Below are 27402 nucleotides of genomic sequence, written 5' to 3'. Positions count from 1 at the left end.
AAGCTAATCTTGCCATCAAACTTCTCGATGTAAAATTTAGGATACATTTTGAAATTCTCAATAAGAGCTCTGATACCACTTGTTGGGGTATCAGTGCAATGCGGAAGCACAGGATCGTGATAATTGAGAATTAAAGAGAAGTAAATAGGATAGCAAGAAAATGAACACACAAGATTTACGTGGAAAACCCTCTCAATGTGAGAGGTAAAAACCACGGGCGATCAAGAGCAAGGTTCCACTATGAAAAAGGGAGAGTACAATAAGTCCTCTTATAGAAATAAGGACAAAGCAATAATTTGCACTAAAACTACTCTCACAAATAGAACAAGAATTCTCACCAAGATAAACCACTCAAAGAAACAAATGGAAATGTGAGTATGTGACTCAATGTTTTTCTCTCTGTGTGTTGTGAGTTGCGATTCACGTTGCTTTCTATGGCATATTTATAGCATCAATCCAAGTGTGAATGCCAAGTGTGAAAGAACCAATGAGAAAGCAACAAGCATGAGTTGTAATGGTTGAAAAGAAAAACATGGTAATTCTTTTGTCAAAGAAGTAGGTGCCATTTGCAGGAGGTGAAAACTTTGACAAACCAATGAATTAGTGAATTACCATAGGCCACAAGTTTGATGGGATTATGAATTATTGGACGGTGCCACATTCATAAGAATTAGATGTAGAATGAGAACCACATATTCTAACAATAAACTTTTAAAGACTTTATATACTAAACCTCTTCTATGAATGTTAAAGAGCCTAATAATAGATAAGCCTTGCGCGCATGAGAATTGGGCCACGATTGGCCCAACGTAGTGCAAATCCTTATTATCACATGTGCACCGTCTATTCCCTTCTAATATGCATGTGCACCGTCCACTTCATTCAAACCTTGGGAATTTCGTTTTGGTTGATTGTGCCTGACCGCCTTGAAAATATATTATCTCTGTTTTCTTCACAAAAGATTTATGTGCAGCCTTCATTGGAATTAACGGTTTTTAGCATATAAATAGAGGCAGGATTTCACTTTGTTCATCATCCTCATCTCTACTCTTCTCTTCTTTCCCTCACTCATTCCTGAGTAATTACGTTATTATTTTGTTCTCACCAGTTCTGTTACCCGACAACGCCAGAGGAAACTGTTTAATCCTAGGGAAGTGTTTTGGATATTCCGGGATAAAACCTTCAAGGACAGCGAATTGATTTTCGCGACTCGACTTATTTTCTTGTAGGTACCGTTCGTGGCTATATTGCTGATTCAAGGTTGTTGTTCGGCGTCAAATATCCAACACCATGAAGCTCGAATTGGTGCATGTTTGGAGGTTATCATGAGATTTTGATATTCTAGAAGTGGATAAAGAATTCTATATGGTGAAGTTTGATATTAGTATCGTGAGAAAGATCATGAATGGTGGTCCATGGATGATCTTTGAGCATTAATTTGCGGTGTCTACATGGAGTTCGGACTTTGTTTCCTGGACAGCATGTGTGACGTCAACCTTGGCGTGGGTTCTAATTCTAGGCTTGAATCTAGTGTTCTATGATGAAAGTTACCTTCTCTATGTGGCCAGGGTGGTTGGTCACTGATGACCCGGGTTTATATGATGTTTTTAGGGTTTTCCTTTGTTAGTTTTGAGTCTTTTTCTTATGTCTCATGTAGTGTTTCATGCATTCTCATGCATTTTAACTTTTATTTGTGCATTTGCATTAGTTTAGTAATTTTGTAGTTTTATAAGGGCTTTAGTTGCATTTTAGTATAGTTTGAGTCTTTTGTTAATTGTCATTAGTTTTGAGTCCCTTGTGCAATTAAATGGTTGGTATTCTTGATATTTTTCCTTGAGCTTTGATGAGAGTAATCAGGTCTGAAACTGAAGGAGAAGGAAGGTCAAGAAGCTTGGAAAATTGAAGGGAGGCTTAAAGGGGAGTTAAGAAGAAGGTCAAGAGGCTTTCTAGCATGTCGAGAGCGCTCAGGCGCTCGTGTTGAGCGCCTGAGCGCCAATTGGATTGTTGTGTACATCATGCTAGAGAGTAATTGGCGCCTGAGCGCTCCTGTTGAGCGCCTAGGCGCCAATTACCTCCAGGGGCCATAATTTCAGCATGGAATTGGCGCTCAGGCGCTCTGAATTGGCGCCTGAGTGCCCGGAACAGCCCAAACTCGGGATTTTTTCCTATAAATAGGATTTTAGTCATTTTCTTTTAAAAATCTTTGACATCTTTTCATACTTTGTAAAATTCAGAGGTAGAGGATCATCTAGGAAAGTGAGAGAAGGCTTTCAAGCTTGTAATTCAGGTTCTTAGCCAAGCATGGCTCTTGCTAATCTTTCTTCTATTGCTTTGGTTTTCTTTGTAAGACTTTTCGTATTTGAGTTATAATCTTAAGTTCTTTCCCACATGTTCTTCTTCTCTCCTTGAATCTCATTTTCTGAATATCAATCTAAGCTTGTATGCATGCTTGCTTTTTGCTTTTCTATAATCAGAACGGAAGTTTGTTATAGATTAGGGAACCGATTTGGGATTACCCCTTCTATACTTGCTACTAGGAATAGAGGAAGGGTTGGGGTTTGATGGCCTGAATTTGCATGATCTAAAACCTCATATAAATGACTAAGTACACAAGGAATTGGGCTTAGCTTTTAGTATGGGAGAATTGCTTATGTGAGGAATCAATAAGTGAGTAACTAGGCTATATCATCAAGGAGAGATTCATGAGTTCATGTGCTTAGAATGATGTGCTTAAATTGACTAGTTGAACAAGAACCCAAAGCATGTTATTTTATGAGTTTATGTTCATTTTCCCTTTTTACTACTTCGACGTTTCATCATTTCAATAATACAAACCTTCATACTCAAGGCTTGAACCGAATTCATTCACTCACAATCCCTGTGGTTCGATATTTAAAACCGGGTGGATTCCGTACACTTGCGGATTTACCAACAGTCACCCCATAAAGGTGGATATGAACACTCTCAATGCGAACAGGGGAAGGTTTGCATGCATTTGTGTGGAATTAGACTTGTCACAAGTCATGGTGGGCAAGGTTTGTCGGGAAGGCTACTGGTACAACATAGAGTATGAGGTGATGCATGTAATTTGTACCAAGTGCGGTTGCTATGGCCATATAAGCAGAGACTGTGTGAATCCGGAACCGGAGGTGGTCGCAGTGCAAAAAGCAACGGCGCCATCGTTGTCTCAGGCTAGTGACGGAAACCCTAGTAGGGTAGCGACACAATTAGTGCAAGCAGATCCTATGGCAGTTACAGAAAAGGTAGGAGCAAATATGGAATTTAGCATGGATTCGGGCGAGAATAATGGGGAAGAAAATGATGCGAGGGTACAAGATAAAAGGTCAAGGAGAGACCTCTACTTCTAACGCCAAAAATTCAAGAAGGGGTTGAGATATTTGGGGAGTGTATGACGTATCAAAGAAGAAGAAAAAACAGCATAAATCCCAAGGAGTTAAGTGGGGGAGATTCGGTGGTGGGGCCTAGAGGTGTAGTGAATGCAAGTTCTCTATCCAATAAAGATATGCGAAAATCAAGGGAGGTCAAATCTAGAGGTCAAATGAGGGACCACATAATGTTTTGAATTTTTAGATGGGGGCACTAGTCACGTGGAAAGGCTGACATCATGTAACAAGAAGAAATAGACACGTGTGGATGCTAATGACAAACTCATTGGACCGCCGAGACTCTTGTCGCGTGAAAGGGGCCAACCGGAGAAGGTTGGTGCAGGAGGACACCAAACTGGAACAATGTTTTCTTTTGGTCAGTGCCTGGACAACGAGGACCGAGGAGAGGATTGTTTACGTCGATTTGGGGTTTTAGGAATCACGACGGATGTTGTCAAGCATGGGAAAACAAGGAACAAGGAACAGGTTTTGGCTTGACGGGGGTCTGGGGATTTTTCCCCTTCTTCCATGTCAGTGCTAATGATTGGGTTCCAAGATATAAAATTTATCTCCTGGAATGTTAGAGGGGCCATGAATGAGAGCGGCCAACTTTTTGTGAACGAGTTAATCCGGAGTAAAAAGCCTGACTTTGTTGTCCTGCTTAAGATGCGGTGCCAGTTCATCGAAGTCTGTTGCTTCTGGTGTTCTATGGGGTTCTCCCCGTTGTTTATTTCGGCAGCTACTGGTTTTAGTGGGGGCATATAGGTGTTAACTAATAATACATCATCTCTGACCTTTAGACTGTTGCACTTGCACCCTCAATCTGTTTCATTAGAGGTGTGGAAGGATAACATGTCCTGGATCTGTAGTGCCATATATGCCTCTCCAACCCCTGCTTAGCGTGAGGACTTGTGGCTCTGCCTCTCCTCGTTGCGGAGCCTGTTCGCTCTTCCATGGATGATGGTTGGAGACATGAATAAAATTATTCACCCGTCAGAGGTGAGGGGTGGCAAATTCCTTCCTAACAGAGCCAATTGATTTTCTGTGGTGATTGATGAGTGTAAGATGGTGTAGTAGGGGGAAATTTCACATGGTTCTGGAAGATAAATGGGCGTATTGTTTTATCTAGGCTTAATTGCAGTTTTCGTCCCTGATGTTAAGCCATTGTGTAATTTGAATCCCTTGATGTTAGGCCATTGTGCAATTTGTATGTGATTGGATTGGAGAGTGGCTTTCCCGAAGGCGTATGTTGAGGTTCTTAGCAGAATTCATTCCGATCATTTTCCCCTCCTAGTGAATTGTGGGATTGAGGAGAGGGGAGCTTCCAATCAGCCCTTTCGCATAACAGCTAGGTCTGACCACCCTGGGAACTTGAAACTTGTGGAGGAGGCTTGGAATGGGGAGGAACCAGTTCACTCGAAGCTAGACAAAGTTCGAATTTAATCGGAAACCTTTAATCGTGAGGTGTTTGGTAACATCTTTGTAACGCTTCGATTTCTCGAGGGCCACTTTAATAACCTTTTCCCAAAACGTAGGTGAATTTTTGCCGAAAATTAAAAATTTACTAGACATTAATTTAACAACAAAAGAAATATAACTGAAGGAGTGAATAGACTGAATAATTTTATTTTATTAATAAAAGCTTGAGTACATTAATTCCTTCAAAATTAAAGACAAAATTATTAAACTAGTGTTCGACTGCCCGTGAGCCAACACAACAAGAAGGTCTCTAGGTTAGGTTCGAACCATACAAGAAAACTCGGCTCACCCCCAAACAGACTCATCACACAACCCAAACCCGACTCATAAACCTCGAGCAGCAAGAGCCTCCTCCGTGACATGGATCAGATACTACCCTATCAACCACAAGTATGTTGGAAGTTGACCCTTGCTTGTTTGTTGTTTGGGGTGCTTAACGCCTAGATGACGAGCATGTGTGCGATCACCTGGGATGTGACCTTGTACTTGCTTGATATGGACGACGATGAGGCTTGGGATATCAACCACGCTCAAAGCTGTTGGTCGTGTACAAGAATGGAAGCGCTCACGTCAGAGGCGATCTCTTATTCGCACCTATTATCACAGGAGTCTTAGGATGCCATATTTTCCACCTCGATTCGTACTACCAGTTGTCGTTGATGATAATAGGATCACCGAGTAAGTTCTCAGCCAGGATTCGCCCTCCTCAGTACAAGACTATTTGATCCATGCCATGGAAATCGTGATTTATCACACGACATGATGAATATAGTGTACGCGAGAACCGTATCCACCCATCATTTTCGTTTGTTGAGATATCTATCTATCTATCTATCTATCTATCTATCTATCTATACTATATATAAAGGGAAAGTTTTTGCAGCCTGGAGGGCGACTTTGTCATTCAATATTTCACTGTACAACACTTTTAAATTAAGCATGGGTATTTATGTAAAAATGCTACATATTTCCGTTAGATTGGAACATGACCGTTGATTGCATCTGCAATGTTGTTGGCATCCATCATATGTTAATGCCTCTTCCTTTTCCCCATTCATTAGTTACACTTTCTCATAAACCTCTTGGGCTTCAACAATCTTCCCACCATTCAATGAATTTAATTAATCCTCACATGGGCACTCCTAAGATCAAACAAGTTTGCATCGTCTCTTCCTCTTCCACCTTCTCAAGTTCCACCTTATCATCCACCTCTTTAGCTTCAACTATCTCCCTATAAAATGTCTTCAACAAGCTTTCCTCACATAGGCACTCTCAAATCAAAGCACGCACGCAACAGAGAAACACGATTCTACCAACCCTCCGCACCACCTGTGCCAATTTTCACTTCAAGGTATAACTCAATCACTTATGCTTCATTCCTTTGATTATATTCAGCTTCATATCTCAATAATCTTTTGTTTTATCTCACATCTTCCCTTCCTGTTTCTTTAACAGACAAGTCCTACTTATCATCCTCTACATTACTGTAAGAACTCTCTTTTGAACATTTTTTTTTTGCTTTTCATGTTGGCATTTTCTCTGAGAAATAGTTTCTGATTTATAATTCAGACATATTTTGCTATATATGTTAGTGCAGTTGTTGTTAACTTGACAATAACAATTTTAATTTTTTTTGCTATTGTTAACTTCATTTTATGCATGTTTATGCTGCTTGCAGTTCTGGAGAATGTGTATTTTCATGACCATCATCTGCCATGATTTTAGAAGTCAATGCTAATCCATCTACATCAAGTTTGCAACGTTATAATGTCACTCAAATCATTTTAACTCTTCTTCTCCCAATTTTCAATTTTTCACCGGTATCTTCTTCTCCCCCCAAACCACTGATGAGTTGCATTCGTCTCTTATTTTTATTTTTATTTTTTTAATTCACCTACCCAAGATAGACAATCTAAGGACTTCATCACATTTTTTGTAATACATACCTCAAAGGTTTACAACATTGTTTTTTTTTTCATTATGTAATACATAATTTGGTCTCTTCATTTCTAATAAATGCATACTGTTGTGATTCTCAGATTTCTATTCTATTTGTTCTGTTACGTTATAGTGCCTTTAAACTTAGTTCTTTCATGGTGCCTTATGTCATAAGCTTACCTATTCTTAGTTCTTTTGCCATCTCCATTTCATTTGGAGCATACTTCTATCCGAGGCTTAATCACTTGAGGTCCACTGAATGAAAAGAACTCATCAATTGGCAAAAAACAATTATCACATTTGTTACCTACCATCTGGATAATGTTAGATAAATGGGAAACCTTGCAGAAATTTAGGCAGGTTAAAACAGTATTATGTTTTTTTATTCAACATTATTCCTCTTATCCTATTTGGTGGAGACACTGAAAGAGAGTTGAACTGATTTTTTAATAGAACAATTTTAACTTATTTTGTAATGGCTTTCAAGTAATTTGTGAATTCATAGTTTTGTGGTCAATTGATCAATAATTAGGATTTTTATTTTGTTATTAAACTTTAATTGATTTTATGTTGAGCTTTGATTTAATTTGCAACTGAACTTGATTTTTTTTACCTTACTTTTCAAGATACTAGAGTATTTTTAATCTTCTTTACTGACATTGGTGTGTTATTTTTTATTTGTTCATCAGAATGTCTCTTTGTTTCATTTTATTTAATTTTAATATTTTTCGGCACTCTTAAGTACTCTATGTGATAAGGATAATGGTGGTGGTTATATATGGTCGGGTGGTGTTAAAATTTTAGAATAGGAACATCCAATTTGCACTTTCCTGCTCACTCTTATTTGTTAACTACTTTGTGTCTTACTTGAAATTGATTGCTTATAGTTATAAGGAATGTGGTTATATATAGTGGGGTGGTGTTAAAAATTGAGAATAAGAACAAACACTTTGCACAAATGCAGTACTTCCCTTCTGAATATGTTTCATGGCCACAAAAGAATGAAGCTTATTGACAGATTTGAAAACACAAAGATTGAGAAAGCTTTGCTGGATTGTAAGAGAACAAAATATGAATTATACCTGGGGAGCGAATGGTATGAATTCTGGAAAATTGCTGAATTTGGGAGGAGAGTATTGGCTTTTGGTGTAATGCACACGATTTTTATGTGAGGGTCATTAAGGCCCCTTGAGTTAGTGTTTGCCTAAAAACGTATTCTTTGGTTTTCCTTTTGTTCTTATGAATTTCTAATAGTTTTTTAAAGCATAGTAAATGAGAATTAAAATGCTATGGAAACTGCTTTAGGGAAACTCAAACTGTAATTCAGGTTCCCTCTGATATGATTGTCCTGCACGATGCTGGACAAGAGATTCGACAACCGCTTAATAGTAAAACAAAACTTAAGAACAGAAACAATAACACACAGTAATTGTTAACCCAGTTCAGTGAAAAACTTTCACCTACGTCTGGAGGGTTTGCACCCAAAGAAAGGAAATCCACTATCTCAAGATTCAGGAATTACAGACACTCATGAACAACTCAGTTCATAGTTCACTTCCTAATCTACCCAGTGTATTTCTACTTAGAATCTCAACCTAAGTATGAGAGCCCCTCTCACTTTCTCTCAATCACTGCCACAGTGATTGGTGAACACAATGAACAATCTGAGTTTGAATGCAATCAAACAACACAGAACCCTTCTTTGCTTTATAGAATCAGTGAGCAAAGAGGATTCACAATTAACAAAGGACAAAGCACAAAAACAAATCCTAAAACACTCGATCTCTCTCTATTAGCTTCGGTCATCTTCATGTTTTCGGTCTTCATCCTTTTATAGACTTCAGCAGCGGTAGCATGGGCTTCAGAGTCGGCACGGGCTGAAGAAACAGATTGCAGTAACAGCAATTCAAAACGCAATCTTGATAGATTCGGTTTCTTATTGCACAAGTAAAGATAGAAACCAATCTTTTAACAAGGATTGTTTCAACAAACAACAACCCAACAAATAAAACCCTTCTGGAATAGCTACTTGCTCCTCAAGTAACTCAAAAACATATCTTCAGTAAATCTTCAAAGGGCCCACAACAGAAACACAAGCTGAGGACTGATGCCCTAGCTTCACGGAATCAGATGCCACGGCATCTACTTCGACAATCGGTTGTTTTTACAAAATGCATGGCAACATGTTCCAACACAAACATATTGAAACTGAAATATAAAAAAAATTAAAATCCTAATTTAATTTTTTATTTGAGTAAGTGAAAAATTTGTGGGATTTTTTTATATTGTATTTATTAGGAAATTATATAGTAAGAAAACTAATATGTAATTTGAGATAATTTTGTTGATTAATTAAAGGTTAATGAGGAATCATAACAAAGAAAGAATTGAATAGTTACACGTAATATATGATAATATATAACGCAAAGCTATTCAAAATTTCAAATTCAAAAAATGTAACGGCTGAAATTGGGCACAAGTCTTTGAAAGATTATTTAAACCTCACAAAAAACAATAATTTTTAATTAATTACTTATAAACTTTTTTTGAAAAAAAAAAAAAACTTGAAGGAGGCACTTCTACAATAATGGGCACGTAACAAAATGCATTATTATTTCACTTTAAAATGTTGATTATCACTATATTCCAAAAACTAATTTGCATTGATTATTTATAATTCTAAAACTAAATTCTAATCTTTTTTTATTACAAGAGGAAAACAAACTAAATTCTAATCTAATTTAATTTAAAAACTAATGGGAAATAATTAATTAAATCCTTTAATGTTTATTTAGTTACTATATTAAAATTAAATTACACTTGAAAATGTTCTTATTCTTGATTTCTACCGTTAAGGTTTTAATGGAATTTGAAATGAGTACACCCTTAATTGTATTAATATGTTAGGACATCAATTTCACTCTATCTTTTTTTCACATGCCTTGAGTTCTATTCTTTATTCTATTATGAAAGGCTGACACTTATCTAGTTCATCAGGTTCCCTTCTCCTTAATTTTTTGGGCCTTCTTGGCCCTCTTTTAATCTCAGGAGGAAGGATGTCATCTTGACTCATCTTTGGCCATTTATTCTCACCATTAATTGGGGAAATCATGTGCCCATAGCAAATTTCATAAGTTGCTCTAAGGTAATATTGATGCACATAATTCTCAGGCTTAAGACCCTTATCATTGAAGCAAGCCACAACATGTCTACAGGGAATTCCATTTAATTCCCAATAGTTGCAGGTACATGATTGCTTATCTATATCAACTATAAACTGGTCTTCAAAACCAGCATGCTCAACTTGGAATAGACCTTGAGCAACCCAAGTTGCTACCCAATTACCACTATACTTTATCTCTCTATCTAGCCTCTTCCTAGGTTTAGGCATCACATTACCCTTCCATTTTTTACTTTTTTTCTCTCAAAGTAGCAAATCTGGTCATTAAATACTTCCTAATCCATTCAAACATTGTGATAAGGGGTTTGTCCCTAGCAACTAAGATGGTACAGTTGAAAGCATCAGCCAAATTATTCATGGTTACATCACATTTAGGGAAATAAGAAAAAGCATGCCTGCACCAATGTATCGTAGGGATTGCCATCAGCCACCAGTAAGCAGCTTCATTGATTTTTTTTATTTCTTGCATTTTCTCCTCCCACGGCTCCTTATATGTTGCTTTGGATGCCCACATCAGCAGGTCTCTAACCTCAGTTCCTCCACCAAACTTCTGCTTGAAGTTTGCGTACAAATGTCTCACACAATAGCGGTGCTCTATACAGGAAAGTCCTCAACAAACACTTGTAGCAACCCCTAGCCAACACAATCATATTGTAATGTAAGTTAAGTAAGGCAGCACAATCAGATAAGAGAAGTAAATATAGGCTGTAAATATAATATGTTAATTTAGGTTACCTTTTGCTTATCAGTGATGAACACCCATTTTTTCTCACCATTATCCCCAATATCCCGCATCAAATGGTTCAAAAATCATCTCCAAGATTCTTTGCACTCAGCTTCAACCACTGCAAATGCCAGTGGGAAGTATTGATCATTTGGGTCCCTTCCCACAACAATGAGAAGGATGCCACCATATTTGGTTTTGATGTGACATCCATCAATCCCAATAAATGGTCTGCAAGCGAGCTTAAAAGCAGATTTGCATCCCTCCAAACACATATAAAAACAACCAAATCTAGGCTGAAGTGTGGTGGGAATATATCTCAGAATGATAGCTGCTGTGTTTTCATGATTCACCCTCATGAGCTCAGCTGCATAAGATGTTATCAAGGTGAACTGCTTTAGGGCATCTCCCTCAACAGCCTCCTTAGCAATTTTTCTTGCATTCCAAGCAGTCCCCCAACTGACACCAACACTGTACCTTGTCCTCATCTCATGAATAATCTCCTTGACTTGCATTACCCCATTAGAATTCCTCATTCTGTCCTCAATGACCTTTGCAATCCACTTAGCTGTTGCTGCCCTATTATTGAATGTTCTTCCACATGTGTGATCAGGATTAAGTGTCTTAATCCTGTATGTTGAAGTCCCTTTTATATTGGCACAGTATGCAATGAACCTACATTCTTCTTGCTTGCAAGCAAACTCACCCTATTCTTGTCATTCTTCTTGTATATCACAGCCTTCCCATTCATCACAGAGTGTGCAAGGATAGTTTTCTTAAACTCTTCTGTGGAAGCAAACTCCATTCCCAGTCTGAACTTATAGTCTTTGTCAAAGTCCTCTTGCCTGAACCTCTGGTATCTGACCCTGGAACAATTATCTTCCCCATCACAAGAATAATCACTCAGAAGGTCATCACTCTCATACTCCATATCAATGTTATGTTGGGCTGCAACATCAGAGGGAATGAAACCAACATTATTATCACTTTCATCACCATCTTGAACACCATTGTTGGGCCCACTGTTTCTGTTCACATCATCTCTTCCATCACCATCCTGTTGTACATCAAATGGTTCATCCACATCATCAAACCCATCATTGGGCAGGTTTTTACAGATTTCATCCTCACTGTCTATGTTGCTAGCACCGCTCCATTCAATGTCACTGTCACTAGAGTATACTATCCTAATGTCATCAGAATCACTGTCAGCAAGACATTTTTCCTTTCCTTCTTTCGTGGCAGGATTCACTTCCACTTCAGGCACAGTAAGAGGAGCTTCCTGAGTCATAGGAATCACTCCCACTCCAGTCAATTCCACTTCAGGCACTTTCACTTCAGGCACTGCAACAGTAGGAGCTTCCTGAGTCATAGGAATCACTTCCACTTCAGTCACTTCCACAAACACAGCATCTTCATCATCCAACACAACATCATCTTTTTGCATCTCATTCCTAACAACTTCAGGCAATTCCATAGTATGTTCCAGGTATATATCAACCACCCCCCCAGTATCCATTGCATACCTAGCAACCTCCATAGCATCCTTATCATCAAGTATCTTCTTCAAGCCCTTTGCTAAATTCACTTCTGAGGACCACCACAATTTGTACTCATCATCAGGATATCCCAGAAGTCCCTTCACAGTAGATTTGATGGAAAAGTAACAGAATAAATCAACATCCCCATCAATTTCAGTGGACTCTCCCCCAACATATCTCAAAGGTATGCCTCTGAAATGACCCTTATGGTGGATTCTGGTTTTGATCAAACCTTCTGCCATTCCTGCAAAAGAAAACCTAACTTGTAAGTATTCAAACTCATAGAAAGTAAGCAAGTAGTCAAACCCATAACAACTAAACAAGTATTCAAACCAATAACAACTAAGCAAGTATTCATCCCCAACAAAGAACAAGTAAGCAACCATTCATCCCCAACAAGAAGTAAGAACATCTCAAACAGCATTTTAATACGCAAATCAACAACTATATTCGTAATACCTGGTTCGACCTTTCTAAATACAGCACCAGCTTCTTCGAGTTTGTTGATCTTCACCTTCTTCTTCGCTCTCTCGGTTGGAGTTCGTTGTCTTCGCCTTCTTCGATCGTGATGGTGGTGGTTGTTCTTCGATGTTATCAAGGTGTTCTTCGCTCTCTCTCTCAGTCCTGTTCTTCGCTCTTTCTCTCAATCGTGTTAGGGTTCAATTTGGGATTGGGTTCAATTTGGTGATTTGTTATGGGGATTATTAGATTAGATTAGGTTAGATTATTAGATTTGGGATTAGATTAGGTTAGATTAGTTTATTAGTTAGATTATTAGATTAGGTTATTTATTAAGTTTTTAAATTTTTTTTTCTGATTATTTAACTGAGCTGGAATTAAAAATAATTTTTAATTATTTTTTAAATTAAAAAATAATAATAAAAGCCACGTGGAAATGATGACTGGGATAAAATTGAGAGCTGACACACTTTGGCCTTAATTGAATTAAAAAAAATTTCTAGGGACCCAATTTGATGCAAAAATTTTCTAGGCCCTGGATTTGATTCCCTTTACAATTACAGGGGCCTTCTGATATATTAAGCCTTAAATCATTCACTATAATGTGTTAGGAAAAAACAAAAAACAAACATTCATTAAAAAAACTTACAAATTTATGATTTCTTATATCTAAAATAAATTTATTCTTTTAATCCATAAAATATATTTTAAGAAATAACACATTTAAAACAAAAGACAAAAAAAAATGGATGTCATCGTGCATCGCACGGGTAAAAAACACTAGTGATGATGAATATATTTTGATTCCTTAGAGCAACTCCAATGGGGGTTGCTTAACCTGGTTGCTTAAAATAAGATGCGTTCCTTATTTTTCTGCTCCATTTGAGCTTGCTGAGGTGGCGTTGCTTATTCTTCAAAGTTAAGGAACGTTGCTTAAATAAGCAACGTTGCTTAGCTTCCTTTCTTCTACCTTTTTATTATAAAATATCACAACAACTGATTGCAGTTAAAAAAAAAAAGAGGGAAACAATGATCAATGGGAAGACTAGGCAAATTCCAGACTTGAATAATCAATTTTTTTTTATTATGAGATGAAATTAGAAACAAATTCCAGAAAAATTAAAAAAAAAAAAACCAGATAGAAACAAGTTCTAGAAACGATTTTTTTACACTTCTACAGCAAATCAACTGAAGATAGAAAAAAAAAACCACAAAAATTAAAAGATGAAATTAAAGATGTGGAATCTCCGATCGGTGGAAACCACCAATCTTGACCTCTGAACCTCCGATGGCAGTGGAATGGGTTTGGGAAGGTCTGATTTGTTGATGGAAGCGTTGATTTGCTGCATGTGGGAAGCAGAGAGATCAGGGGCTTGAGAGAGACGAAGGGGTGCACGGAAACGACAGCTTGCATGTCGCTTGACAGAGACGGCGACGGCGACGGCGGTGAGGTTGAAAGCCTCAAAAACGGGTGGAAGAAGATAAGGGTTGAAGAGAAAATCTCATTTTCTTTCTCTCTTCTTCTCGTCTATTTCTCTCGGTTGCAGAAAGTCATAAACCTTCTTTGTTTCCAGATACTTCTTGAGATTAGGTTTTATTTTCTAATACCTTTTTTTTTGGTCAAAGGTGTTTGGAATAGATACCCAAAGGGTAACCCAGCGGCACTTACATCATGCAAAACCCTAAAGATCATGCAAAAGCTCCTTAAAACCCTAAAAATCAACAGATATCCAAATGACTTCTAAGCGACTTTTATCATATTTCTTCTTTTAATTTTAAGCGGCGCTTCCAAACAACAACTCATCCGACTCTGCCGGAGGTGCAAAACGTGCAGCTAAAAATGAAGCTCAAATCAAGGCTTCAGCAGCAACAAACGGGGTCAATATGATAGATCTGAGAATCTGGGGAAAAAGAAAGACTTTTGAAGATTCCAAACACCAGCAGCAAAGCTGAGAACAAAGTAGGAGATGGAGGAGTAGGATTGGTAGCAGCGGTGGTGATAACGGCGGCAGCGGCGAGACCCAGCGGCAGAGACGGTTGTAGAAGGGCGGATCTGGTGGTCACAGAGCAAAGGAGATAGTTGCATGAGGGAAGATCAGATTAGAGTGTTGGAGGGTTTTTAGTAAAAAATATACCTTTTTAAATATAAACACAAATGCAGGTGGGCTTGTATTATAATGTTAAAAAAATCAAAGCAAAAAAAATTTAAGTGGTGGGCTGAGGATTCGTTTGGGCCTTAAAAAGAAAGAAAAAGTATTTAATTAAGAAATTAGTTGATAAGATGATTAATTAGTGATTAAGTAATCAGTTATATTTTCAAAAAAGAAAGCAATCAGTTACACTGAATTAATTTTTAAATTTAAATGTGTAAATAAAAATATAAATATAAGAAGTATAGTGAGACCCTATTAAAAGTAAAATAAGCAACCTTGCATTGAAGCAAAATCAACATGTGTTGTTTATGAGTTACTTAAATCCTATGTGGCAGTTTGGACCCACAAAAATAGTGTTTAAGCAACCCAACTAGCAACTTTGCATTGGAGATGCTCTTATTCAACTCAATTAAATGCTACCTAACATTTTCTAATTAAAAATACAAGACATGAGACACGTTATTTAAGCTGACAAGATCCCTTCCTGATTTGTTTAGGGAGAGAAACGCAACATCATGCACAAACAGAAAAGAAAAAAATGTGAAGAGGAACACAAGCTTGCGAACCAAAATGATGGCACAAGTCGTGCGACGTCAATTGGTGAGGACGCACAGTGAAGTGACAACAACGATGATCAATCGACGGTGATGGTGGAACCCAAGCAGAGCAATTGAGAATTTTGAGATGGAAAAAAATCACTTAAAACTTAAAAGGTATACTATAATATAATTTTAAGTCTAATTAAAAACTATTTGTAAGATTAACTTTAATAACAATATCTATCTAATAAAATTTTACCTTCTTTTATTTTAAAAAAGTAGAATTATGTTTGTAAACATGCCAAAATACTTCACAATAAATTATGGCTTGAATATGTTCTTGGCTAATCAGGTTGCTGATTGTTTGGCTAGTATGGGTCATAGTATACCCTTTGGTTTGCAGGTGTTAAAGAGGCCTCCTCCTAGGTGCTCTAGTTTATTATTTGCGGATTACTTGGAAGTGTTTTTCCTGCGGTTAATCCGAGTGTAGTTGTTTCCTTGTTCTGGGCTAGGCCCTCCATTCAATAAAATAAAAAAGAAGAAGAGTATAATTGAATCTCTAAGCATAATGTACCCAAAAAAAAATCTCTAAACATAATTATCAAAAACACGACTTTTTACATGATTTTATATAGTGCTAGTTCATAGTGCAATTCCGCCACAAGTGGGCAGTAACATAGTCATCCCATCAAGAGTCTTGATTCAGGACACTCATTCTTCTTGATCCTTTGACTAAGAACTAAGAAAAATAAGTGTTCAATCATGCTGGGACACATATGCTAAGATAAAGTACATAGGTTTTAATAGAGAATAAAGATGTTTTGACACTTCAAACACATTCATAACTAGTGAGATATATAACGAGAAGAGAAATAAGTAAAAAATGTAACGTGTGATTTGATAGAAAAATAAGAGAGAAATGAGAATAAAATATGAGTGTTAATAAGAGGTAAGAAATTAAATTTGAAATGTGAATAAATTAAAATCGTTTAACAAAACATTTCAATAACCAAGAAAATGAATTTAGATTTTTAAGGGAGATTACATAAATTAAATAAAAAAGCCGGAGATTTGAATAAGGCGCCTGTTAACCGTGGAGATATAAAATTGGGGAATATATTAAAAAATTGAGAAATTTTCAGACATGAGTTAGTTAGTCATTTGGTGTTATCATACTGATTTCTTTTATATGGAACGATTGTGAAGCTCTGTCATTGGCAAGATCTTTTCTGGAGACAGGACTCCCAATTCCTTTTAGTGTTTCATTTTACTCCATAGTTGTCAGATCTAGTACCCCATTGTTCAACACACCATAGAAAGTAAGAAAAATGGGAGTCCTGTCTCCAAAAACCCTGCAATTGCATTTGCTACTACCAATTGTTGTGCTGCTTTCTGTTCTATGTGCTACAATTTCAGCTCACATAACTTTTGTCCAATGCCTTGTTAACCATTCTGCACCTTCTTACCCAATAGCTAAAGCAATTTTCACACCTAACACTCCCTCATTCTCTTCTGTCTTGCAAGCCTACATCCGAAACCTTCGTTTCAACACCTCCACAACAAGAAAACCATTCCTCATACTCACTCCACTTCATGTTTCCCATGTACAAGCAGCCATTGTTTGTGGCCAAAATCACAAATTGCATATGAAAACTCGAAGTGGGGGCCATGACTACGAGGGTGTGTCTTATGTGGCAGAGGTGCCATTCTTCATCCTTGACATGTTCAACCTTAGATCCATTGAGGTTGACATAGCCTCTGAAACAGCTTGGGTCCAAGCTGGTGCCACACTTGGTGAGCTTTACTACAGAATTGCTGAGAAGAGTAAAACTCATGGCTTCCCAGCTGGGGTCTGTCCCACTGTTGGGATTGGAGGACATGTTAGTGGAGGTGGCTATGGCAACATGATGAGAAAATATGGTACTTCAGTGGATAATATTGTTGATGCACAAATAGTGGATGCTCAAGGGAGGTTGCTTGATAGAAAATCCATGGGTGAAGATCTGTTTTGGGCCATAGCAGGTGGTGGTGGAGCTAGCTTTGGTGTTGTCCTTTCCTACAAAATCAAGCTAGTTCAAGTTCCTGAGACAGTCACTGTTTTCCAAGTTCAAAGGACTCTGGAGCAAAATGCAACAGACATAATTTATAACTGGCAGCATGTAGCACCAACCACCAGCAATGACCTTTTCATTAGGCTTATCTTGGAAGTGGTGAAGGGTGCACAAGAGGGAACAAAGACAGTGAGGGCTACCTTCATAGCTCTATTCCTTGGTGACTCAAAAACTCTTGTTTCACTCATGAGTGAGACATTCTCTCAAATAGGTTTGAGGCAATCAGATTGCACTGAAACAACATGGCTTAGATCAGTGCTGTTTTGGGACAACATACACATTTCCACCCCTGTTGAGATTTTGCTTGAAAGACAACCTCAATCCCTCAAATACTTGAAAAGAAAATCTGACTATGTGAAGAAACCAATTTCCAAGGAGGGTTGGGAAGGGATTTGGAAGAAGATGATTGAATTGGAGAATGGAGTGATGTATTTCAACCCTTATGGTGGAAGAATGGATGAGATTTTACCATCAGCAACTCCTCTGCCTCACAGGGCTGGGAACCTTTGGAAGATACAGTACCAAGCAAATTGGAATCAACCAGGGGAAGATGTGGCAAATCACCACATAAATGTGATAAGAGAGCTTCATGAGTATATGACTCCTTTTGTCTCTAAGAACCCTAGACAGGCTTATCTCAATTACAAGGACCTTGATTTGGGGATCAACCACCATGGTTTTCTTAGCAGCTACTTTGAAGGGAGTGCTTATGGAGTCCAGTATCACATGGAGAATTTCCACAGGTTGGTTCAAATAAAGACCAAGGTTGATCCTGGAAATTTCTTCAGGAGTGAACAGAGCATCCCTGTGCTTGGCCTTATGGAAAGAGCTAAAATGGTAACTGAAAAATTGTTGATTTATATTTTGTTGTGTTTGGGTGCTAATTGGATTTGGAAACTCTCACAAGGTCGTGTTGCAAGAAAAAATAAAATTCAATAGACCTTGTAAAAAGGATGATATTTTTTTTTTTTTGGCTTAATCCTCAAATTAGTCTCTGTCTTTGTTTCTCCATCTGATCTAAGTCTCTTCCCGAAAAAATTTGTGCAAAAGGTCCTCATTATTGCAAAACGTACGGAGCCCGTCCTCGCTCCGGCGAGTGATGAAATGACACGCTCCGGCGAGGACTGGCTCCATACGTTTTGCAATGATAAGGACCTTTTGCGCAAATTTTTCCAAGGAAATACTTAGATTAGACAGCGAGACAAAGACTGGGACTGATTTGAGGATTAAGCCTATTTTTTTTCACCAGTGACTGTCTGTCTGTCTCCTCACAAACTCTAATACCTCACAAACTATCGCTGATCGTCAGCATTTGCCCTACTTCCATAAGGATTGTTGTGGCTGAATCCATGTTTACTTCCATCAACTTGACACATTTTCTTCCTTTTCTTATTGTCGTTAATGTTCAGACTCAGTTTTGGTGGGTTTGAAAAACAGAATGAAGCAGCAACATCCTACAAATCAAGACTGGGAACGTTGAATGGGTTTTGATTTTCTAGGATGGTTTTTATTTTTTTGGTTGATCTAGTTGATGAATGGGTTTATGAAGAAGGGGAAGAGTTTTTTGTGAATATGATGAAAGAAGGGGAATGAAGATGATGGAAGAAAGAAGGAAGTAGAAAGCGACTAAAATGATAGGAAATTAGATAGATAACATTAACTATTCAACAGAAGCACTAAATTTACGGTTAAAAGATTGTCTAAGAGCATCTCTAATGGTAGTATATAATGTTAAATACATACTCATATGAGTATCTATTACCATTGGAGTACATGTAAAATTTCAACATGGCAAAAATGAGTATGTGGGAATAGATACTCTACATTAGACTTGAAAAGTGAGCTTGTATTTATTACAAGCACTTACAATTAATATAATTAGATTAAAATGCAGATAAATAATAAAATTTACAAGTGTGATGTTGATGGTGGGATCCACTATAAAAACTTTTAAGAGTTGTTGGGTTGAAGTAAGAAGTTAGTAAAATGGTGTAGATGATGTGGCATTATGAGGAATTGTAAAAAATGAAGTGTAAATATTTTAGTGAGTATGATGAATGTAGATGCTCTAAGTGGCAAAAAAACGTTCCATGTCAACTCCTCCGTTACACTTTGTTTGTTAGAAGAGAGATGCAAGAGAGATAGAAGAGAGATTGGTGAACTTACCTTGTTTGGTTTACATTAATGGTAGGTGAGAAAGAGATTGGGGCTGGATTTTCCCCCCTTTTTTCATCTCTTCGCAATTTGCGAAGAGATTGGGGCTGGTCTTTTTTTTTTGTTAAACCGTCACTAATTGCATCTGACACCTAAATTTTTACTTTTTGCATTTATATATGATTTTTTAATCAAAAGTTAACTTTTTTCTCTCTCTTCCACCTTATTATTTCTCATCTCTCTCTTCTTTATCTCTACCATACCAAACAACTCAGTAAATCTACTCTATTTTTCACCTATTTCTCTCTACTCAACTTCTCTCTTCGCTACTCTTTCTACTCTATCTGTCTCTACCCTACCAAACAGAGTGTTAACGTCTATCAGTTTTTTTAACGTCAGGAACTAAACTCAGTGGCAGAGCTTGACCGAAAAATGTGGGGGAGCCATGCTTATAAACCTTAAGTACTAAAACCAGCAAGACATTCAGTGAACTCATTACACCACAAAGTCTTCCTTGTTTCTTGATAGTTACAGTTAAAAAAATCCAAAAGAACTCTAAATGTTCAAACTACCCTTTGAATTACAACATCAATCAAGAAATGAAACAAAAAAGAAATAACTCATTTTGATATCATCCTTTGTGGAGAGATTAGAACAAATATAACAATACATCGATCAACATTAAAACAGAAAGCTCATTTTAAATTAAAGAACACCCACAACCAAATGTATCGCCAAAAAATTTAACCACCTAATAAAAAAATGGTGTGCACTAGACACCTGCCTCACCATTTCCATGTAGATATTATGTTATATTAATTGGAACCAATAGCAATAGATGTGAACCAAGTCCACGACATGAACACATACCTATAAAAACCTGAATTCTTTTCACTCATGCTAATTCGGTTAACTAACCCAAATCTAGTTTGATCCAATAGTATTATTACATGTGTCTTTAAAAAATTCCAACTCATATTACATGTGTAATTATAAAATCCAATTCATTTTCATCATTCATTCTTTTTAAATTTTTGTCTAATTAATTTTATTAAATAATTCATTTATACTTTAAACCCATTAATAAGGATAAATTACACAACAAACCTTTTTTTTTCAAAAAAACTCAAGAACCCTAATCCCCAATTTTGAATAATCTATTTCAATTTAGGACTAAAAATCTCACAATTGATACCATACAACTATTGATTAAAAAAATTTGTCTAAAGAATTTAGAGTTGAAGGTGAAACGGTGGTGCCTGCAACAATAGCCAATAGGATTTCAGCTCAAACAATGAGTTGGAACTAGTAAAAGGCAAGCCACAATATAGTCACAAAGATAACAAAGAACGAAGACTGAAGGCATAGATCGAAATTTCTTTTGCTGTAAGAGAAATTAAGGCACAATTGAAAGAAGAAAGGGGGCACGCAAATAGGAGTTTAGGGTTAAACAAAAATTTAAATCTCAGTATATCACCCATTAATTTTGACCTAAAAGATAGAACCTTCAAAATTAGGAATTAGGGTTCTAGGTATTTTTTTTGGGAAAAGAGGATCATTATGTAATTTATCCTAATTGATGGGTTTAAAGTATAAATAAATAATTTAATAAAATGAATTTGATAAAAAAAAATAATGAAATGAGTTGGACTCTAGGATGACACATGTAATATGAGTTGAAATTTTTTAGAGGCACATGTAATAATACCATTGGAACACTTAGACTTGAGTTATTTAACCCATTTTTTAGCAAGGGTCATTTAGACAATCCCATAAAAAATTCATTTCACTTCACACAAATCAATCTGTATACCATATAACAAGAATTTTTTAGAAACATTTGGGGAGTCGAGGCTCCCCCCGTCAGCCACTTCCAGAGACATTTTTGAAAGCTCTGCCTTGACTAAACTAACTGACGTTAGCCACTTCCAGAGACGAATATTATTTTTTTAATAAGCAGTTTAGGGACGAATATAACCGCGTCTGACACATTCAATGACCAAAGTGAGTATTTACAGAGATCATGTGGGCAAATTCTCTGGTATAGGAATTTTTTTTATGGGTATGATACATGAATAACATGACCCAATAGCATATTTACACCTGGAAATTTTCTTTTGTTCAGTAATTAAAGTAATAAACTTGTTGTACGTAATTCTAAATCAACCCCAAAAAATTATTATAATTATTAGTTAACCCTTGACCAACCCACCAGTTTCTTCACCTCTTCACACCAGCAAGTCTAGATTTTTTTTATAAGCACCTGCAAATCTATATAATCTGGAATCCGAATCACTTTTAAGGAGAAGAGCTTTGAAGTAAATTACTTCAAGTTTGAAGTAAAACAATATAAAAATCCTATTTTCTTAATTTTTTTAATCATCATGGGCATTGAAGATTGCTTTGATGCGGTATGTGAATTGCAAACTTCAGTTCCAGAGATTCGAAGAAAACACTCAAATACCCAAGAACAAAACTTTCTACAAACTCAGGTTCCAAAACACCTTCAAATTGAAGAAAAACGCAAGATCGATGGCCTAGCAGCAAAGATCAACATTAAAAAAATTTATTTTTCAGTTTCTTTTCCAGAAAAAACTTGTAGCGGGAGAAAACGAAACTTCAGAATTTTTGGTTGGGAGTTCTATGTGGGGAAGAAGATGTTGGTGATGGTGATGGTGAATGATGATGAAGTTGTGCTAAACGTTCCCATAACAACCACCGTGACAAAGTAAAGGTAAGAAAAGGGGGAAGCTGGGGAAACCCTAATTAACACAAATTAGGGAAGCTTGCGAAGAACAGGGCATGTGAAGTTGATAGCAAATGGGGAACAAGATGCAAGTTCCATGGCAGCTTTCAATTTGAAACTCCAGATCTACCACCGGGCTTTGAGATCCATGGTCGAGAAGACTGGGCAGACATTAGGATTTCACAAAGTTTGAAATCCTCACTTCAATATTCATAAGTGGCAAGACCCTTTTTTGAAGTTTTGGGTGATAGAGACTTTACATGAAGCTTCTTTTTTGGGTTAGATTGAGTATGTTGGATTCTGGTAATGAGTATTTGAATAACATGAGGAACAAATATGAAGATGAAGAACACTTCAATCTGATGATTGAAATAAAAGTGAGGTCATTACTGAATTAACTAAATAAAATTGGGGCTATTTCATGATTAATGAAAAAATAAGGATATATTAGAATATAGGATAAAATCAGATTAGATGTTTTGATATTAGTAGTACACATCACTGCTGTACATACACTCATTTATAATTATGGGTACCGGAGCAAGCACCGATCATGTGAGTGAAAGTAAATCGATCGACATCGTGATTGATACACGTGTCTGGGGGACACCCAACAACACGTGTAAAGCGGCATAAATTAATAACAGGTCTAGCTGTCCGCGAGAATAGTATCTACCCATCATTTTCGTTGGCTGAGATACGATGAATATATTTATCAAGGTTTTGAAAACCGGACCGGACCGGCCGGTTCGACCGGTCGGACCGGGAACAGGATATCCCACCGGTCCGGAACACTGCTAAAACCGGGTATTATCAAACCGGCCAAAACCCGTAAAAACCGGTTGAAAACAGGTCAAAACCGGTAAAACCGGCGGTTCTGTGGTTCAACCAGTTAGTAAAAAAAAATTATTTTTCCAATCAAACCTGTCCGTTTCTGCTCTGATTTCAAGCTGGTACCCCCTTGATTTTCACATTCTAGCCATTAATATTGGGTGTTTCCATAAAAAACTGCTGTGAACATTTATTATTGTTTTGAAATGGAGCATCTACCTAGTTTCAAAAAAAGAAATAGAGCATTTACTACTACTTACTCCATTGACTAAAAAAACAAAAAGAATGAAATAAACATACTGTCATCACCTAGGTAGTTTAAAAAAAAAAACTAGGTGGGGCTCACTATCATTTACGGAAGTTCTATTTTTTTAAAATATAACTTTAGTATTTAAATTGTCATATTTATTATATTAAAAAACTTTTCAAATTAAGTGGTACTATATATATACAATACAGTAGATGTAACCCAAAAAGTGTTATATATAGTATATATTATATTTTTAATAGCATTAATAATTAATATTTATTTTTTAAATACTATTTAAATATAACCGGTTGGACCCCGGTTAGACCCCGATTGAACCTTTAAACCTTAAACCAATGCCTTCATCGGTTTAATGACCGGTCCGGTTTTCAGAACATTGATATTTATGGATACGATTTCAATGCACTCTATTTAAAGGGACCAAATTGTAGGATTTAATTTATAACAATTTTCGTTGCCGCTCTTTACGTTTCTACCTAACAATTTTTTTAATTAAAAGTACAAGGCACGAGACATGTTATTTAAGCTGACAAGATCGTTCCTGATTTGTTTAGTTTAAAATATAAACACAAAACCCATGGGTGTCAGACACGGGAAAAAACGTATTATTTGAATTTTAAAGTTGAGAGTTTGATTTCTATAACACAAATTCTTGGAGACCTTTAACCTTAATTTACTACACTGCATTGAAATTTTCGGAGTAATTAGTGCGATAACTTGTGTGCTGCACGAAATTTTATGTTGAAATTTTTTAATAAATAAATTAGTTTATATATATATATATGTGATTTTAAATTATAAATAAGTCAATCGTGTAATACTATATAAAGAGAAAAATAGAATAAATAAATGTAATTTTGTTGTATACATCTAACATTTTCAAAAACTTTTTTAAACACTGCATTTACAGTATTGGTCAGTTGTTTGCCCGACTCATCAAATATACAAAGTTTAAAACCCTTTCTTGAGCGTACTCTAGAGAGAGCTACATATAATTAACAATGAGTGAAGACAGGTCTCGGAAGGAAAAACCCAGAGGAAGATGGTGCTCTTGTTCCTCCTTTCTCTGAAGTAGGGGCGTTGGGTTCTAAAGATCAGCTTTCGCTGCCGTCTTGCTTCGAGGAGGGCTCTTGCTCGGCTTCTATTGAGTTTTGTGGCGCTGTTAGTTATGTGCATGAGGTGGAGGAAGAAATTGTAGATCAAAATAATAAGGTGGTAGGTTCTTGGTCGGGTGATGAGATCAATGTTGAGGATCCCATTCTAGAGTTCTCCCCTCCGAGGCCCCGCCTCGTGGTCGACCGAGGAAGATTTCAAAGAAGAAGGGTGGCTTGACAGGGTCTTCTCGTAGGCCTAGAGGTCGGCCAAAGAAAGCCGCCCAGGAGGATTTGGTATCTGTACCTCCACCAGCGGATCCTCCTCCTCCCTCAGGCCCTTATTTCACGCGCGCTAGGAAGGTTTGGATGGTAGGAAAACATGTGGGTTTGGAGTTCCTCGGCAGCAATGAAGAGGCCATTAATGGTTTAGCAGAATTCCTTAGAGTAAATGGGCCTGTGGTGCCGTAGGGGTTTTGCTCCGTCTAGGCTTTTTTTTTTTGGCTTTTTGGGTTCCTTCGGTTGGTTTCGGGGTGTTTGTGCTTTTGGATTTTTTCTATTTTTTTATTTGTTGGGTGCTTTCCTTGTTTAGGTTTTTGCGTTCTCTTTTGCCTCTTCCCTTCTTTGACGGGTTGTACTCTTTTTGTCTATGAATAAACTTTTTGTTCTCGAAAAAAAAAGGAAAAACCCAACTTGAGATAATGTTTGTCCCTGACTTTTGTTTATGGTCATTGCAAAACATACTGTATTGGAAACTGTCTTCTTCTGAATTTAATTGGAAAATTGGAATCAGAATGAACCAAGTTCATTCTTGAAATGTACACTTTGTCATGATAACAGTTGCACCAATAACACGTTCACCAAGTCCATCCACAATTAATCTGGTTCCATTGCATAAGCTTGCTGCTTGGTTTATATTTCTCGAAATCCTGATGGGAGCACTAACTTAACAGTTTGTGGTTTGTAGTTCTACAGTCGAGAAGGAAGATTAACTAATGATTTTTAATTGTATCGAATATAACTAATGTTGTTCACACACTTTGCATAGTTATCATGTGCAATGCGATTTTATAAACTTTTGAATTTCATTTAAATTAAATCCAAGCAATAATTATATTAGGCTTAAATACTCTAAGGGTCCCTGAAATTGTGCCCCGTACGAAAATAAGTCCCTGAAAAATTTTTTTCCGATTCCAGATCCCTAAAATTGTTTTTTTAATCAGAATAAGTCCCTGCTCGTGGTTTAAGCCTATCTGGCATATTTTTTGCTGACTCAATATTTACACGTGGCTTTTTCTTTTATTTTTAAATACACATGGGATAAAAAAACTATTAAATTTAAATATAAAAAATTATTTACCTAATTAACCTAAATCTAATTAAACCCACTAATCATAAATCCCTAAATTCCCAAATCTAATATAATCAGAACTCAACCTAAGAGAAGGAAAGGAAAGTCGAAGAAGGAGAAAGAGAAGCAGAGGTAGAAGGTGAAGGAAGGGAGCTTCAGGTTTGAGAACCCCTAGCTTCTTCGCGACGGCGGCCGCCAATATGTGCGGTGGTGGCTCGGTGGTGCCACTGGCCCTTTGTCTCCTGTCTCAATCTCTTCTACTTCGCCTCTTTCGTGTTCTAGTTCGATTCTGGGTTTTTGGGGGTGGGGGTTGGTTCTAGATCGATTTCTGGGTCCTGATCTTTCTAGCTTCATAGAGTTGGGTTATCGCAGCTTTTTCTTCTCACTCTCATTGTGGGTTTTGTTACATTGTTGTTGCTGTTGGTGAAGGTTGTGGGTTGGCTGTGGGTTGATTTTCATGTTGTTGTTGGTGTTCGTGTTGGTTGTGGATGAAGGGAGAGAGGGGGCTGGTGTTGTTGGATTGTTGGGTTTCTGGATTAGGGGAGATGCAGGGGGAGAGGGAGAAACTAGATTTCTGGGTTTTTGGGGGTGGGGGTTGGTTTTTGGGATTTTGGTGGTTGGGGGTGGGTTGCGATGAGGTTTTTGCAGTGGGGTTGAGGGTGGGGGTGGATGAATGATGAAGATGAAGAGGTTGAAGGTGATGAAGATGATGAAGATGAAAATTAATTCATGATGAAGATGAATAAGAATTACATAGTGAATAATAATTTGTTTTCTTCTGATTTATTTGTTTGGGATTAGGGATTAGGAATTAATTGATTTAGGGTTTAATTTTAAGATTTATTTGTTAATTATAATTGATTAACACATGTGTAACAAAAGAAAATTAAAAAATCCACTTGGAAATGATGATTGTGCAAAATAAGAGCCACATAAGCACATAACATGGGTAGGGACTTATTCTGATTAAAAAAACAATTTCAGGGATCCGGAATCGGAAAAAAAAATTTCAGGGACTTATTTTCGTACGGGTCACAATTTCAGGGACCTATAGAGTATTTAAGCCATTATATTATTATAGCAACATTTCTAATCTTAATAATATAACTTGAAAACCTACATACCTGGATTATAAAATGTTTTTCTTTTATGGTGTAGAATGTCTTTTGATAAGAGAAGTTCGCATGCATTAATACATCATTAGATTTTAAGATTGAATTCATCATTAATATTCTTACAAAGAGTTTCCGCATTTGTTCTTCGGAAGCTAAATCAGAGGCTTCTTTAATTGCATCTACATATTCTTTGTCATATGTTAGCAACCCCAATTGATCGCATGCTTCCTTAAAAGTATCGTATTTTATTCCCTTCACCGTTCTGATACTTCTATATGATGTACAACCCTTTTGGATAGTTAATAGGATTCTCATGTAATACAACTCTACGATGC

General features: G+C 36.8%; 2 protein-coding genes across 2 annotated transcripts; one reads left to right on the top strand and one right to left on the bottom strand.

The window, feature by feature from the left end:
• Positions 1-9759: 9759 nt before the first annotated feature.
• LOC130725413 (uncharacterized) lies at positions 9760-10194 on the bottom strand. The gene has a single exon (XM_057576646.1). It carries the CDS (start codon positions 10192-10194, stop codon positions 9760-9762), a length of 435 nt encoding a protein of 144 aa, XP_057432629.1.
• Positions 10195-16540: 6346 nt separating this feature from the next.
• Positions 16541-19886, top strand: LOC130726323 (berberine bridge enzyme-like 8). Its single transcript, XM_057577572.1, has one exon. The coding sequence runs from the start codon at positions 16729-16731 to the stop codon at positions 18448-18450; it is 1722 nt and encodes a 573-aa protein (XP_057433555.1). The 5' UTR covers positions 16541-16728; the 3' UTR covers positions 18451-19886.
• The last annotated feature ends 7516 nt before the right edge of the window (positions 19887-27402 follow it).

The sequence above is a fragment of the Lotus japonicus genome, chromosome 6 (genome assembly GCF_012489685.1).
Source record: "Lotus japonicus ecotype B-129 chromosome 6, LjGifu_v1.2".
NCBI lineage: Eukaryota > Viridiplantae > Streptophyta > Magnoliopsida > Fabales > Fabaceae > Lotus > Lotus japonicus.
This window is presented reverse-complemented; position numbering and strand designations above follow the sequence as displayed.

What these genes read in the sequence shown, in the direction of transcription:
- LOC130725413 (XM_057576646.1), bottom strand. Translation starts at nt 10,194, where the DNA reads ATGCCTAAACCTAGGAAGAGGCTAGATAGAGAGATAAAGTATAGTGGT.
- LOC130726323 (XM_057577572.1), top strand. Translation starts at nt 16,729, where the DNA reads ATGGGAGTCCTGTCTCCAAAAACCCTGCAATTGCATTTGCTACTACCA.